Source organism: Carlito syrichta, unplaced genomic scaffold, assembly GCF_000164805.1.
Source record: "Carlito syrichta isolate Samal-C Ts95f unplaced genomic scaffold, Tarsius_syrichta-2.0.1 Scaffold305620, whole genome shotgun sequence".
NCBI classification, from domain to species: Eukaryota; Metazoa; Chordata; class Mammalia; order Primates; family Tarsiidae; genus Carlito; species Carlito syrichta.
Genome location: NW_007249716.1, coordinates 438113 through 455019, shown reverse-complemented (window position 1 = coordinate 455019; position 16907 = coordinate 438113). Strand labels below are relative to the sequence as shown.

Sequence of the window (16907 nt, the reverse complement as noted above, 5' to 3'; positions counted from 1 at the left end):
CGCTTCCCTGATAGTCAGGTGATAAAAGGAAGGAGTTAAAACAGGAAAAGTACACTTGCAGATTTCTGGATAACATCTGAAAATGATTAAAAAGCAAAAACAAAACAAAACAAAACCAGAGCTTCTGGTAACCTCTAAGTAAAAATATATATATATGTGTATATTTTAAAAGGAAAAAAAACTTTTCTAGAAGGATTAACAGTAACAACTTCAAATTAAATATTTATATTAAATTACTGACCAATACATTATACATGCAATTTTTTTAAAGCTTGGTGTTTGCATTTCAAAATTAAGACCTAATCAACACAATTCTAATGTCAATGTAAACTTGTCTGATTAATGGATTCGTTATTCTGGATTCTCCAGTCAGTCATTACATCTACTGGCTTACTCAGAACAGGCTAGAGACTCCACCCCTAAGTTAACAGAAGCTCCCATGCCTAGAGAAACATAAACACACTTAAAAATCCAGTGCACTCTTTCTATAAGGCTTTTTCTTAGCTGCTCACTTAGGAGACTCCACAAAATAAAAGACAACACTAAAGTTAACTTTGGTTAGTTTTCTTTTAAGAATACTGGATAGCTCAGTATGTAATTCTCTTTAAAAATCAAAACGGCAATTTTTATCATTTTTAGAAGTCTATAATTGACAAGTAATAGCCTTATAGCAAGTATTTACTGGAAGGGTTTGATTTTACAAATACACAATAAAACGTAGGTATGATTATATTCAAATGGGCAGGAGGCAAATGATGTAATGAGTTTCAAGAATAATATTATATGGCTTTCTGCTAGGAGTGAAATTTTATGTCCCTTCTCTTTTGGAATTTAAAATATGTAATTAATTTTGTTACATACTGACATTTTAAAAAAGGAGGTTCACCTCCTAAGTCAGATTCCAAAGTCAAATGAGAGTAAAATTATCTACTATCAGAAAGCATTGGGCTTTCTTATGCAGAATAACCCCAATAACTAAAAAAACCTGAAAAACAATTATGCTGAACTCATTTTGAAAAACTGCAGACTAACTCATTTTCCTTATCTTTTGATCAAATAAACTTGAATTTATTAGAAATCTGGCAACTTATTAGAACTTTTTTGCTTTTAAAAATTAAAACAACTTCATATAAATACATACATTTAAGCAACTGCTATAAATGAGTGATCAAATAAAAATTAGCATTCCATTATGGGGAAGGGTTATATTTATATCAATATCAGGAGGGTACCTACAAAGAAGAGGTCTACCTCAACATAAATATATTTTTAAACACACACTTTACTTTAACAGGCTCATAAATAAAGCCAAATCAACTAAGTTGGGGAACAAAAAAGATAGAAAGGCAGGAGAGCAGAAAATCAAATTCCTTAGAACTCTTAATTTGCACCTATTTAAAGAAATGAACGCCAATCTAGAATAAAGACCTTCCTCAATTGACATTTTTCAGGTTTATATACATTACTAGATTTATTTCTCCCAAAAGTTGAGCTCCGAATTTATTTTCTCTGAATGCTGCTACAGTGAAAATTTACAAGACACAAAAGAGGAAAAGCTCTAAAGTGAGATTTAATGTTTATAGAGTTATGTTTTTCAGTTTAAAATAGCCACAAAACCTATAAAGAAAATATTAGAGGGACACCTCTGCAGAAATACTTTTAATTAGTGAGAGGGACAGAGGTGATCACTTTAAAACCCAAAATATAATTTGCAATAAAAGGAAAGGATTTTGACATGGAACCCAAGTTTTTATTCTTATGTTCTTGCTAGGGTTTACATTTTAGGATGGGTGGGGGAAGCACAATAAGTTACTTTTTCAAAATCATTTCTATTCTCATTCCAATTTTCTTCATGACAACTTTGTAGCTTGTAACATCTAATTTTTAAGAAATGCAAGCAACTCAAATTTTTTTGTAGATTTTGTTTCTTCCAAGAAAAATCAGGGTTTTACTTAAGTCTAACTGGATTTATAGTTACAACCCCAAATTGTATTTTCAAAGTTTAAGAGCAGCATTTAAAGAATGTTTGGTGTCTTTACTTGCATACATGGGCATAAGAAGAAAAACAACTGGATCGAAGTCTTACCAAATAAATACCCATGTTAACTTGAAACCATTACACAGCAGACTATAAAATTTCTTTAATCCATTTCTAAAAAAATAATATATTAAAAAGGTCTGTTACATGATTGTACTGTGTAATGAGTGTACTTGGAAAATAATACAGACTTTCATCAATAAATATTTTCTTATTTGAAATAAAAATATGAAACCCAAACTATGATCTAACCAAGCGCATAGAGGAATTACGTGGCTTATATTTTTGAAATCTAATATTCTTATCACAAAAGACACCAAACAGGAACAAAACACAAAAAAAGGTATATCCATTTTAATTATTCCCCAATAGCTTATATTTTTATCATCATAAAAACATGTTAGAACCACCTAAGGATAAGATGGAAGGGAAAACTTAATAGTAATTTGAACATAATCCAGAGTTTTCTGTATTGTAAAGTTTAGATTCTTTTGTTCCTGTCATTTTCAAGCTAAAAAGTCATTAGAATAAATCAGAATTTCTAAAGAAAATAAGGAAATAGTTATTATGTTTTGGCCAACAAAAAATTTTAGCCATTAGGGATAGGAGATAAAAATAAAAGAGGTATTAACAGAAAGTCAGAGTATGACTACTAGATATTTTTAAGCCTCTCTTACAAGGCACGAGTGTGTCTCAAAGCAAATTTACATAGCAATAGAAAATTATATTCCAAGCCAGGCTCGGTGGCTCAGCCTGTAATCCCGCATCTTTGGGAGGCTGAGGTGAGTGGATTGCCTGAACCCGCGGGTTCGAGACCCGCCTGGGCAATTTGGCGAGACCTCATCTCTACAATAAATTTAAAAAAAAATTGAAAATTATATTCCAAAACCAGTTAACTAAAATGATAGTTATGATCACGTATACTAAAACTGAAGTTCATAGTGCAATTGATGCCACAGTTCTAACAGTTTTCCCTGTATGTACATTCATTTATCCAGCAAATAAGGTCTTCAGTCACAAATTATCCCTCATAGAAAGAATGTGGGTCAAAATGAATTGCAGTCTGCTTCCCCAGCCCCTTTTTATTTATATTAACGCAAATTATTATCCAATGCCTGCAAAAATGTTCAAAAGTCTTTGAACCTGTTTTTTTTTTTTTAATAAGAATAAAATTTCAAAATTAGAAAACTATGAGAGAACACCAATCAATGAAGTGCTACTTGGAATAAATACTTGAATTTGGACTAGTCCTCAGTCTGATATACACGATACATATTGGAACAGACAAGAAATTTTGCATGAATTTGATCACTCACATAGGCAGTTATACTTTGAAAACAATATTCCTTGCAAGGATTACGAATAAAATAATGTTTTAGGACACAATTGAATTTGAAATAGGTAATGTTTTGAATAGATTTTTGAGTTTTATTGAAATCTTACATGAACAAGAAATTGAAAATACAATCACATCAAAGAACAAATTGTCACGGCTTTGACGTTTGAGCCAAACAAATTTTGTAGGGCAGATTTCAAAAAGGTGTGAAGTTATAACAATTTAAAAACACAGTTAACCTACTTCTAGGAATGCAAAACATACAATCATAGGTTATTTTCAATACAAGAAAACTTAAATTTGTTTGCTTTAATTTCTTAAAACTACTAAGACAAAGCACTAGCTTGTATTTTTATTTACAGCATACTCCATATTCCTATGTAGTCTATCCCAAATCCAAAAAAATGAAACTGTCCAAAACCAAAGGTTCTGCAAAATCATGATTTAACAGTGTGCCCAGCTTGTTTTGAAGCTAAAATGAAGCCTAAAACGATAAAAGCATTGTAACCCCCAGAATAAGGGAACTCTGCAAGCCCAATAATGTCCAAGAGCATTTATGAAAAGAGGAAAAATAAAAAGACTTGAGTATATACACAATAGTGATTTCTTCAGCCCAATACAAATGGCAGCAAACTGCTACTTAAAGATGAAACAGTTAAGCCAATTTTTTTTTTTGAAGAATGTAGAACTAGAGCCAATCGTATCTTGCCAATATCATTTTCAATCCCTCACTTGTCTATTTCCACTGTTGCCCATAAGTATCCTGATAAAATTCCTGGTTGTCATTATTGTAACCATAGTTACCAGAATAGTCACCACCTTGCTGAAGCGGCTGCTGAGCGATGGGTTGGGAACCCCAGTTCTGTTGGTTGTTGGTCTGACGACGCTTGGAGTCAGGTTGGTTGTACCCATCTGCCTTTCTCTTGCCTCCTACATTGCCCCCACGGTTGCCCCGAGATCCACGGGAACCACGGCCTCGCTGCTGTTGTGCAGGACCCCCTCTGCCACCCCTAGAGCCTCTTGGTGGTCCCAAAGGTGCCCCCCTCTGTGAATAGCCAGCTCTACCTCTTGGAGGTGGTGCTCCCCGCCCCCTTGGTGGGGGTGGAGCACCTCGCCCTCCCCTTCCTCCTCCTCTTCCTCTTACTGCATAGCCATCATCATAGCCGTAGTAGGGATCTTCATAGCCTCCACGGTAGTCGTGATAATCATAACCATAATAATCATCATAGTAATCTTCATAGCCATAGTAATCTGGAGGGTAGCCATATCCACCTCTCCCCCCACCACGACCCCGACCTCTAATTGGAGGTGGCATGCGAGGAGGAGGGTGATAGTAATAATCTTCATACCTAGCAATGGAGGGAAGGGAAAGAAGAAAAAACAAATCAGTTACTTCAAGACACTTCCTGACTTTATTAATCTGATATCCATTATCAAGTTATTCCTTGTTCAAAAGACATAGCTACTAAAATGCAGACTCACGCCGTGCTTCTGGAGGCCTGTCTAGCAGCTTGGCGCTCTTTCCTTTTCTTGTCTGGTGGCTTGGCTAAGACTATTTCAATTTCTTCCCCTTCTATTTCTTTGCCATTCATTTCATCCATAGCCTATACAAAGTTAGAAAGATGAATTTATTTCACAAGTAACAGTATTAAATCACTCCACTATTATTATTATTATCATCACTATTATTTTTTTTCCCCTCCGCAGAGAAAGACTAGTTTATTAGAACTAATGGGAGTCACTGGTGGCAGTTGGTCGGTAAAGAAAGAATCTGCCCACTATTATTTTAATATGCAAAAGATGAATCTAGTCAAAAAGTTTTAAAAAGACCACACACACATACACACAAAGAAAATACGGTTCTCTTAAACTTTTCTTCTTCTTTTTTTTTTTTTTGGAGTTAGGGTCTCACTCTGTCACCCAGACTGGAGTGCAGTGGCAAAATCACAGCTCACTGTAGCTTCAACCTCCTGAGCTCAGGCAATTCTTCTGCCTCAGCCTTCTGAGTACTCGGACTACAGATGCACATCAGGCTAATTTTTTTTTAGAGCCGAGGTCTCACTATGTTGCCCTGGCTGGTCTTGAATTCCTGGGTTCAAGCAATCGTCCCACCTCCAATTCAAAGTGCTAGGTATAAGCCAGCCATCATGCCTGGTCCCCAGAATGCAAATTTTAAAACAATCAAGTGGCATTTAACATATAGTTCTTACATTGTTCTTATACAAAAATTTCAATAATTTGAAACACAAATGAGGTTACTGATAAGGTTATCAGGGAAATTTAACAAAATACTGACACAAAAAGCCCAAGCTTCCCTTGCGACACTTAACCAGGAACATACTCTGCCTGACTAGTTAAAAGCACAGAGCCAGAAAAACTCTGTACATTTAATGAAGACTCAAGTAATCCCCTAGAAAGCAGAAATCAATTATTCCCTGTTCTAGTCCTTTATTCAAGTTGTTTCATCTAACAATCTCTGCCATCCTTCAAGGTTTGGAGACTCAGTAACATGTTACCTCCTCACAATATTTTGTTTCCCTAAACAACCTTTCTCTCACTCCCCAGGCACACATAATAAAAATGCTCTATTCATAAAGAGCTTTCAATGATTTACATGCATCTAGACAAAAATTAAATTAGTCTTCCTCTAGACTTCAATCTGCCCCCTTTACCATCTCAGTTTTGGGCGCTTCAGTTAGAGCAACTTAAAAGTCTACATACAAAAGCTTTCTGGTATAAACAAAAAAATGCAACACCTACTCTCTGCTGTGACCATCCTGGAGAAGGTGACTCCCGGTTCCTGAACTAGAAATTTTGTAATTCCATAGGCTTCTTTAGCAAATCATCCTACTATTCTTATAAATATTCTCAGTTACAACAATAAGTTATTTAAAACCAACTGAATCAAAGGAATATTTAGAAAGTATAAATTTATTAGTTATCTGTGTTCTATGCCACTGGCAATACAGAAGCTACATATCAAATTCTGTACTAAGTCATAAATTTTATATACAATATTGCCTCATTAATCAGTTACCATCAATAAGCAAACCAACTAATTCTACACCAGTAAAAGATTCTATAAAGCCTGTTTTAAAGAGATTTATTAGTATTTTCCCTGGCTTTTCCTTCCAGGGAAAAAGAAAAGAACAAGAGGAATAAAAAATTGGAAATTTCACCCACTAAAGACAGTACTAATCCATTATCAACAAAAAGCAGAATATTCAAGCTTTATGTTCTAGATACCACATGAAAATTTTTTTTTACTTTTTCAATGTAGTCAACATGGAATAAATCAACTATTACATACATGAAATATCTCTAACAATTACTGAAATCGGGAAAACACAGCCAACGCTATTCTAACTCTAAAATGACTAAATAAAGTATAGGCTATCAAAAGCTAATCACACCCCCACAACACATCTACTGAATTAAAAATGGTATACTGTATGCAGTGTTATATACACCACTTGGTTTCTTTCATAGGTCCACAAACTGAAGTAAACAAATTTAGCTATAATACATTCACTACTAGGCCAGGCATGGTGGCTCATGCCTGTAATCCCAGCACTTTGGGAGGCCAAGGCGAGAGGATTGCTTGAGGTTAGTAGTTTGAGACCAGTCTGGACAGCATAACAAAACTCCCATCTCTGCAAAAACCAGGAAAAAAAGCCAAGAGTGGTGGTACACTGCTGCAGTTCTAGCTACTCAGGAGGCTGAAGTGGGAGATTGCTTGAGCCCAGGAGTTTGAGGCTGTAGTGAGCAGTGATTGCGCCACAGCACTCCAGTCTAGGTATTAGAGTGAGAACCTGATACATATAGATATATATTTTTCTACTATCTGTTCAGTATTTACAGCAGCTAGTTATTATACCATGTAATACCTCCAAGGCATTTTGTTATTAGGTTTACAAAACAATGCAGAGATTAAAATTAATTTGTCCAAGATCACAAACTCAGTAATAATCTAGCTGTGAAATATATATATATTTATACATATACTGCTACCAATTTACAGAGATTATTAAAAGTTATTTTATGTGTTTAGCAAGTTCCAACAAAATTCATATATCAAAAAGCAAAATTTCAAAATTTCTACCTTAACAGCTGCTCCTCTGTCTTCAAAATGAACAAATGCATAATCTTTCAACTTCTTCACTCTTTCGAGTTTTCCAAATTCAGAAAATGACTTTTCCAGTATTTCTTCTGTCACTGTAGTAGCCAAGTTTCTCACAAATAAAACTTTCACCTAATAGCAACAAATATACAAAATTGGCATTGGCTACTTAAATTTTAGCTGAAGTTTTAAATTTAAGTATTTCTTCCTATCATCAAGGCAAAGGGTTTTCTTCTCTAAAACATTAAATGCTCAGAGTGCTGTTACAGCAAATACGAGAAATTGCCAAGCAAATTATTAATATTAGTCAACAATTTATGTAAATTATTGGTTCCTGCCATTTCCTACTCTGTCATTAAAGTACCTGTGAATAGAACCTTTAAGGAACCAACACATAATTGTTACTAAGTTAATTAACAAATTTAATATGGTCTGTAAGTATACCATCTAAAATACGTTTTTCTGCTTTTCCCCCTAAAACTGGATAACTTTATACAGTTCATATGAAAAAAATAAGAATAACCAGAAAAAAATATAAGAGCAAAATTTAGAGACTAGCCCTACTGGATATAAACAACCTACAATGCTCAAATCATTGAATCAAATAGTGCTAATCAGGGGGAAAAAAAGTCAGTCCATACCTCACACTATATACCAGAATAAACTCCAAATAGATAAAAAATTTAAATGTCAAAAGGGTGGAGGGACAGTTATGAAAGTATTAGAAAAAATAAGCGTGATTCCTTTATTAAACTATGACTTAAAATCTCGAAGCCATAAGAATAATATATTCAACTACTAAAAATAAACAACTTCTATAAGGCAGAAATACCATAAACAAAGTCAAAAGTCAAACAAATATGGAAGAAATATTCGCAACTTATATCACAAAAAGCTTATCTCTTTTATATCAGAGCAACAAAAGATTTTTAAAAGCCCAACAACTGAAGAGAAAACCAAGCACAATTCATGAATACATGGTTCATACAAAACACATATGACTCTTAAAACTTATTAAAAGTGCAAGCTCACGCATTGTAAGAGTAGCAAATCACTAATGGTGCTGAGATACCATTTGTTATGTCTTAGACTGGCAAAATCCAAAAATTTGATCATAAACTATTTTGTCAAGGATGAGGAAAATAGTCCTCTTGTATTTTGCTGGTGGGAGTATAAAACAGTACATTTCCTACAGAAGGGAATATGGCAATATCTTAATGATAATAGATGTACTTACTCTTTAGCTTATAATTCTATCCCTAAGAATCTATCCTACAAATATATCTATACTTGTATCAGTTGACATGATATAAGATTGTTCATTATAGTATTGTAATAGCAAAAGATTAGAAACAACTCAAAGTCCAATTGGCTGACTAAACTATAGAACATCTACAGAATGGAATATTTGGTAGGCATAAAAAATAAGGAAGAGCTCTGAGATGACAGAGATTGTCCAGAATACTCTGTTGGTGAGATACATTTCCTATTTTATACCTGTGATTTAAGGAGACAACATACAGTCAATGTGTTAAGCAAGCACTGTGTCACAGTTTCACTGGCAACATTTTATCGATTTCTTAGTGGTACATATAATAATGGTGCATTTGCTTAGAGCTGATGAAATTGGATAATGAATAAAGCAAACATAGATCAGTGGATACAGTAAGCTACCAGGAACCATTCAAGTATGAATTAAAGAAAGAATATACCCTGTATATGCCTGTGGAAATACTAAAAAGACAAACCAGAGACTATTAAAACAGGATGCCTGGCCAGATGCCTGTAGTTCCAGCACTTTGGGAGGCCGAGGTGAGAGGATTGTCTGAGTCCAGGGGTTTGAGACCAGCCTGGGCAACTTGACAAGACCTCATCTCTACAGTAAATCAAAAAATTAGATGGGCCTGGTAGCACACGCCAGTAGTTCCGGCTACTTGGAAGGCTGAAGCAGAAGGATCGCTGGAGTCCAGCGGGTCGACGCTGAGGTGGGCCATGAGCATGTCATTGCACTCCAGGCTGGGCAACGGAGTGAGACTCTGACTCAAAAATAAAGAAAGAAAGAAAACAATAAAAGAGACTATATTATTCTATCCCAATTTCATTCTAAAACCTGTTTTTGATTTAGGAACAAAAACAGTTACTAGAATAAAAACTTAAGGTTTTCTAATCCTAAAACAAGATTTAGGATGAACCTTCTATAAAGATGGAAGTTCAAATGAGAAATTACCAGAGGTATGTCAAAAGTGGCTGATGAATAAATTACTAGTTATGCGTCTGATTTTCAGGGATTTTATTCCTCCCTTATAATGGTAAATATATAACTATAATACTATTATTAAAAGTTTTTACAGAAAAAACAATGTAGGTCATGCTTAGTTTCTACAAGCCGATTCAAAACTGTAGTGGATTTCAAAGATTTATCTGACCTCAACAAAATATAATAGAGGACATCCAAGTTCAGCAGTTTGCCCAAAGTCATAATCATATTAGAAGAAAAAACAACTGGAATCAAAATCAAGCCAGTAAAAAATAAAAGTGAAAACTCAGGGCTATTTAAATTTTCACTCCCTTTCCTAGACACTGATCTACTTGAGTAATATGAGATAAAAGATCCTGAGCAGTACTTCTGAGAGCTTCTCTCTGGTTTATTTTCAATGGATCGTTTCTGCTTAACCCAAAGAAATCTTTGCCTACAAGGACTTTACCATACTAGTATAAACCAGGGTTTTTCAAACCAGTCGGAGAAAGGACTTGCCCCCTCAAAAATCTGGAATAAAAAGCTTAATGGAAAGACTTGTCAATCAAGAAGAATCCAACCACTAATTCAGAGCCATTCATAAAGAAGCTGTCTCCCTGAGAAGAGAAGAGATGACCAAAACACTCAAGAACTCATTGTAAGCAGCAGAGATGCAACTCTGATGTGTCCCTTCAAACCTAAGAGTCACTCAAAGGAAAGTCTAAGAACCACGACTCATGATACCACCATTTATCAGGCAAAGATCCTGGTCATGAAGTACAGGGCTTAGGAGGGAACTGAGAGCCCTCCACAGGACTTGCCACGCATATTTTGCCACTACCAAATAACAGCAAACATGACAATCCTTTGCCTTTCTTTATGGGGACACTAATCATTAAAAGAACCTGATCATTATAAAAAGGAAAGCTTAAAAAAAGAAAAATTAGTTATAAATCTAAATAAAATCTAATTCATGCCAAATAATAAAAGTTGTAACACAGTCAATGAAGATAATTTATAATCTCCAGAATATTACTTCTCTCTTTACTCAACAAGACCTTGTCTTTTTTTTAACCTCTGAATCCCTCATAGTGCCTAGCACTAAGTAAATACTGTGTATGGAAACACTTAATCAAAGGATTTTCATTTTAAGTTCCTTTTGAGCATTTAATCTGCATGAAAACAGATGGTTAATGGAAATTCTGGGATACCAAGACAGGCTGTTAACTTCAGTACTAAAGCAGCTCTGTATCTAGACAGTTAAAGTCAAGAGCTACAATTTATATTTACCATAAACCAAAAAATGTTAACTTTATTCTGAGTATGAAACTTAAATGATAACCCCACCCCCCACCCCAAGCAACTGCATTTACCTTAGCCATGACTTCTGGATCTGGTTCTTCCACAGGGTCAGCCCATTCAACTGTAACTACATTTCCCCATACTTTTACTTTTCCACTCATCAGCCGGCGTCTGGCTTGTGCTGCTGACTTGTGATCCTCATATTCAAGGAAGCAGAACCCCCGATTCTTCTTTTTGTCATCGGGTTGATGATAGAGAATAACGTCCACCAAACCCTCTGTTAAACCAACAGCCAGATATATAAGCCAAAAGCATCCACCACACATCTAGCGATTAGGCAGACCTAAATCCACTTGCCAATGAGCCAAAAATAAGTGAAGCAGCCTCAAAATGAATCACTAATTACCTAGCAGACAATTAGATTAGCATAATTAGATATGAGGCTGTGGGTGGGGGGACAGTATTTTATGTTCTTTTTTAATTTGGGGGTCCGAAAGGTACACCTGTATATAACAGGTCCAACTACTATATTCTGACATTTACATTTTACAATGTTTGAGGGTTTAATATAACATAACCTTATAATTGATAAAAGCATCATCAAGGATCTTAAAAAGCAAATTACTAATATAAGTGCAAGAGAATTAACTTTTGACAGCTAATCATGGTCAAAAATCTTCCTTGAATCTAATTTTAGAAACTACTGCTTTTACTAAGACTGGAAGTGATCACTAAACATTGGTGTTCCTCTGGTCTTAGTCCTTTGCCCTTGTATATACATTCTTTCTAGGTAATGTAAGCTTGCCCTACTTTTAAATACTATCTATACCTGGTTAGCTTTCATTTCTACCCCAGACATCTCTAACCTCCAGATGTGCCCAACTGCTTGTTTAATATGTTCCCTTTAATGTCTGTACCACCATGGCCAAAACTTGTGTTCCCAAGACTTTCCTATCTAATAAATGGTGCCATCTACCTCATTTTCAAGCCAGAAACTGATTAGACACTTTTGATTTCTTCCTTTGCTTCATCTCTCCTACCTACTTCCAAACTCATTTACTTCTTTCCATCTCCACTATTATTACCCTGGTCTCATCTTCTATCTGAACTACTATGACAGCCTCAATTAATTTATCAGCTTCTACTCTTGACCTTCCTTCTGCAAGTCCTTCACAGAACAATAATATAATATTCCATAAACATAAAATAGATGAAACATGTTATTAGCCCATTTAAGATCTTCAAATACTTTCTAATTATATGTACAATAAAATTCAAATTCCTTATGTGGTCTACTAGAAGGCTTCATCTCACACAACACAGCTTCTAATTCTACCCTTTAACAACACTGGCCTCCTCTGAGTTACTTTAATATACAGGGTCCTTTCTTGCCCTGGAGATGTGGCATGTGTTGCTCCCTTGGAATGCATTTCCTTTTGCTCTGCTACATCCCTCTCATCCTTCAGGTCTAGGCTTAAATGTGATTTTATATAAAAGCCTTCCAGTACCATCAAAACAGAGAAGAGTAGTAGCTACTCTCTACCTAATAATCCTGTATTTCTCTCTTCATGGTGTTTTACCACAATGTTTAAATATTTCTTAAATGTTTTCAGTTTTATCTCCTTTCCCAGAATGTAGACTCTATGAGGGCAGAGAACAGGTCTCTAATTCACCAATGCATCGCAGCACATAGCACAATGACAGCACTTAATAGGCACTTTAATAAACACCTGCTAAAGGAATGAATAAATGAACATGAAGCCAGAAGGAAGCTATAAGATAATTAAAAAGTGATAAGGTCAAAGAACTGTGCCAGTAAGGGTATTAGGCCAACACAATCATGGGGGTTGTAGCAGTGGTTACAAAGTGGGACACTAGAAATCAAGATTTCAGAGTGGTTAAAATTCCTGGTGACAAGATGCAGAATGTGATTTGGATATGGTGGAGCTGAAGTAAAGGAATGGAGATGAGGTGGTCACAGAAGTAGGAGTATAAGGCCTTGGATGGTTCACCCAAGTGGATGTCAAAGGTATTAAGAATAAGTCAACTTAGGGCAGAAAAGGAAGACTGAACCAGAAGTAATCTTCAGAATAATGAAAGGCTGAAACCAGAAGAGCAATGGTTGACAGCTTCAAGGATAGTATATCTGGATGACAAAAATGTAAAGGAATAGTTGTTTCTACAAGGGGAGGGAGTGGTCTAACACAGTGTTTTAAAATCAGATGGAGAATTAGTGGATCACAATTAGCATTTTAAACAATGTAATGGAATAGGAAAATCAGAATAAATCATGTGTAGTAAATGAAAGTATAATTTTGTTAAATTTTGATTGATGTATTTAAACATATATAGAACCTTGGTATAAAATGTACTTCTCATTCAATTCCATGGATTTAGAATTGGAAATTTTTAAAAATCTGATCTAGATAAGGCAACAGCAAAGAGGGAGTAATCCCCTTGGCCTTAAAGTACAGTGAATGTCAGGGAAAAAAACCCTTAACTTGAGAGCTACAGAGCAAAGGCTCTGGCAAAAGCCAAGGTTCAACTAAGACAAAGGAAGTGAAAGGAATGTTCCAAGAAATTTAGGATATGGGGACTTGCTTAGTTCAAACCACTATAAAGCAGAAAGGAAGCAATTTAGTCACTGAAGACTTGAATTCTTAACTTAACAAATGCCTGGTTGCACATGGTAGCTCATGTCTGTAATGTCAGCACTTTGGGAGGCCAAGGCAGGAGGATGACTTGAACCTAGGAATTTAAGACCAGCCTGGGCAACACAGCAAGATTCCATCTATTTTTAAAAATAATAATAATAGTAACAAATTGAATATATACCTCAATTTTTTTAAGCACTTATAAGTTGTACAACAGAATTTCCCAAAACTAATTTCTAAATACATTTTTGTTTTACCTGTGACTTTACTGAATTCTTCCAGAATGTTTTCTTTAGTTTTATTCTTCGGAATGGATCCAACAAAAAGTCTGTTGTTTGCCACAGAAATGCACACTCCAAGGTGTTTCCCAGGGCGAATTTCATAGCTGTCACACTGCAAGGAAAAATCAGAGACCCCAAAACCACCCCAAACTCAGGACAACTGGTCTTCATCTAAAAAATTCAACAATTTAAGGCCAAGCACTCCCTGCTTCATGAACTCACAGAGTTCCCTCATACTTGCCATAATATGAAAGCATATTTTAAAATAAACTTCATTGTTACAGTCTCTTGTTTTAGTTTGATTTTGTTAACCTTCACTACTACTCCACATAAAAAGGACTCAAAGTCAATCACTTTATTTTTTAACAATTATCTTATTTCTTATTTCAATTTTTATCTATTTGAAGTTTTTTTCTCAGAGGTTTTCAAATAGAGTAACTGAGATTGATCATTTGGAGTCCTTGGGGATGAAATTAGATGTAGATAAGCCATAGTCAAACTAACAATAAATATACATACATATAAAGAGTAACAACTATGTCTAATCAATACCAAAATATCTAGAAAAATATCACATTCTACACAATTCATAGAATTTTAAATACATATGTATCAAGTTTTAAATTGTCCATCAGACAATATTTTCAAAATTTTATGACGATAATAAAAGTTTTATTTAAATCACTATAGTGATGATTTCCTTTATAAATTTTAGTTTCTTACACTTTAAAATTACTTACCAATTAGTTTACTAAAAGATAAGATAATTAAAAAATAAAGGTACCAATACATTGCCAAAAATGAAGAAATAAAGATTTGAAAACTTAATCTTACATAAACCAGTCTGAAGGAAAAATCCATGATAAAAACTACAATCTGGGACAGGCTAGGAGTGGAACTAATTCAGAGTCCACTAATGAAACCAAAAGCCTTGGTGAAAGAGGTTACCCATTCTACAAAGGCTAGAACTAGACTCAATGAGGAGGCCCTTAGATGTCTGGCAATAGTAGGGCAAAAAATGATATTGTTATTTTAAGACAATGAGACAGTAGTATCTTAAATACAGTAGGAGTAAAGATATCCTTGATTTGCAGAACTTTGTTACAGCTCCTACTAGTCTGAAATAAGCACAAAGTGGTAAAAAGTCCTTGAGAAAGGAAACCAATAGAAAACTAGCTAAAAAATAGTAGAAAAGGAAAAAAAAGTTATAGAAAGAGAAGACTCAAGGGTCTGGAAACATAAAGAAAAGAACAACAGTACACTTATAAAATGTAAAATAAATTGTATGGTTAGGCTGTGACAAAAATAAAACAGATTCACAACCATTTTTTGAACTGAATCCTAAGTCACTGTCATGCACTATTATGTTCCTCCAAACCCATCTCAGTCTTCATAATACTTAAGAATCCTAAAGTTTAATAGCAATAACTTCATCCTTTTTGTCTAAAACCAAGAGAGGACTGCAAAAGCCAAAAAGTCAAATGAAACTTTTAATACTGGTTAATCTAATGGGTAACTTCTTAGAACTATGGGAGATTTTCTATAACACATTATTTCATGGGTATTTTCATTTATTTTTTACTTTTATGTATAGAAAAAATAAGGCAAAGGTCACATACCAACTCATCAGTAAAAAAATTCAAAGCAACAACTAAAGAAAATAAAATAATGTTAATGGCAAACAATTTTGCATTCAGGTTTATGCCTTCAAATAGTGATTTGCTAGATAGTGGATATTTGTTTATCACATACCAGTTTGACAGCTTCCTGTGCAGCTTCCTTTCCACAAAAGGTGATAAACGCATACCCTCTGTTCTGACCAGAGAGTGGATCCATCATAAGACGCAGATCCCAAATGGGACCAGCCTTCTCAAAAAGGGGCACCAACTCATCCTCATATAAATCTCTTGGTATTTTACCTACAAAGACCTGAAATAAAACCCCCTTATTAGAATCCAACATACACATTCGATCTTAGAGTCATAATGCCTTTTTTTGAGAAGGCAGGGGCAGAAGATGGTTAAGGAAAAAACAAGGTTAATATGAATTTTGTAACTGACTTGCAAGGCTAACCCTAGTTTTTATTATAATGACTTCCAGGGTTATCAAGAAAGAGCAACAGTCTATATTAAAAATGAAAACTGTCTAATAAGAGTGTGCAAAATTTGTACTAGCAAATCCTAAATTTTTAATTATTATAATTTGGCTTTTTTTCATAAAAACTGAATAAAAGGCATATACATATCTTCATGGAAATATAATGTCTAAATTTTTTATTAATAATTGATTTAAAAAATTGACATGGCCATCCCCAAGTTTTCTCCTCAACCCTAAAACCTTTACTAAATAAATAGCAACCTCAAGATTTTTCTGAGCTGGATGTGGTGGCACATACCTGTAATCCCAGTACTTTGGGAGTCTGAGTTGGAAGGATTGCTTGAGCCCAGGACTTTGAGATCAGCCTAGGCAACATAGTGAGAGCTTGGTCTCAACAAAAAATAAAAAATACGAAAATTAGCCAAGTGGTGTGGCGTGCACTGAGGTAGGAGGATTATCACCCAAGCCCAGGAGACTGAGGCTACTGTGAGCCATGATCATACCACTGCACTCTAGCCTGAGCAAGAGAAAAAAAAATTTTTTTAATTAAAAAAAAAATTTGGCCGGGCTCAGTGGCTCAGTCTATAATCCCAGCATTTTGGCCGAGGTGAGTGGACTGCCTGAGCCCGCAGGTTCGAGACCAGCTCAGGCAACTTGGCGAGTCCTCATCTCTACAATAAATAAAAAAAGTAGCCAGGAGTGGTAGTGTGTGCATGTAGTTCTGGCTACTTGGAAGGCTGAGGCGGGAGGATCGCCGGAGCCCAGCAGGTCGACGCCGGGGTGGCTGTAGGTGTGCCACTGCACTCCAGCCTGGGTGACAGAGTGAGACTCCAACTAAAAAAA

The 16907-nt window shown here is 35.1% G+C and overlaps 1 protein-coding gene across 5 annotated transcripts in view; it reads right to left on the bottom strand.

Moving 5' to 3' along the window:
* Positions 1-3440: 3440 nt before the first annotated feature.
* HNRNPR (heterogeneous nuclear ribonucleoprotein R) overlaps positions 3441-16907 on the bottom strand; it is a 36496-nt gene continuing 23029 nt past the window's right edge. The window contains exons 6-11 of one of the 5 annotated variants that reach the window (XM_021714319.1): positions 15720-15896; positions 13944-14079; positions 11104-11309; positions 7477-7626; positions 4857-4978; positions 3441-4723 (exon numbers count right to left, since the gene is read on the bottom strand). In XM_021714319.1, the coding sequence (XP_021569994.1) occupies positions 4111-4723; positions 4857-4978; positions 7477-7626; positions 11104-11309; positions 13944-14079; positions 15720-15896 (1404 nt within the window). In that variant the 3' untranslated portion in view covers positions 3441-4110. The remainder of the gene's footprint in view (positions 4724-4856; positions 4979-7476; positions 7627-11103; positions 11310-13943; positions 14080-15719; positions 15897-16907) is intronic. The other 4 variants (XM_021714320.1, XM_021714321.1, XM_008061815.2 and 1 more) reach the window with 4 other exon arrangements.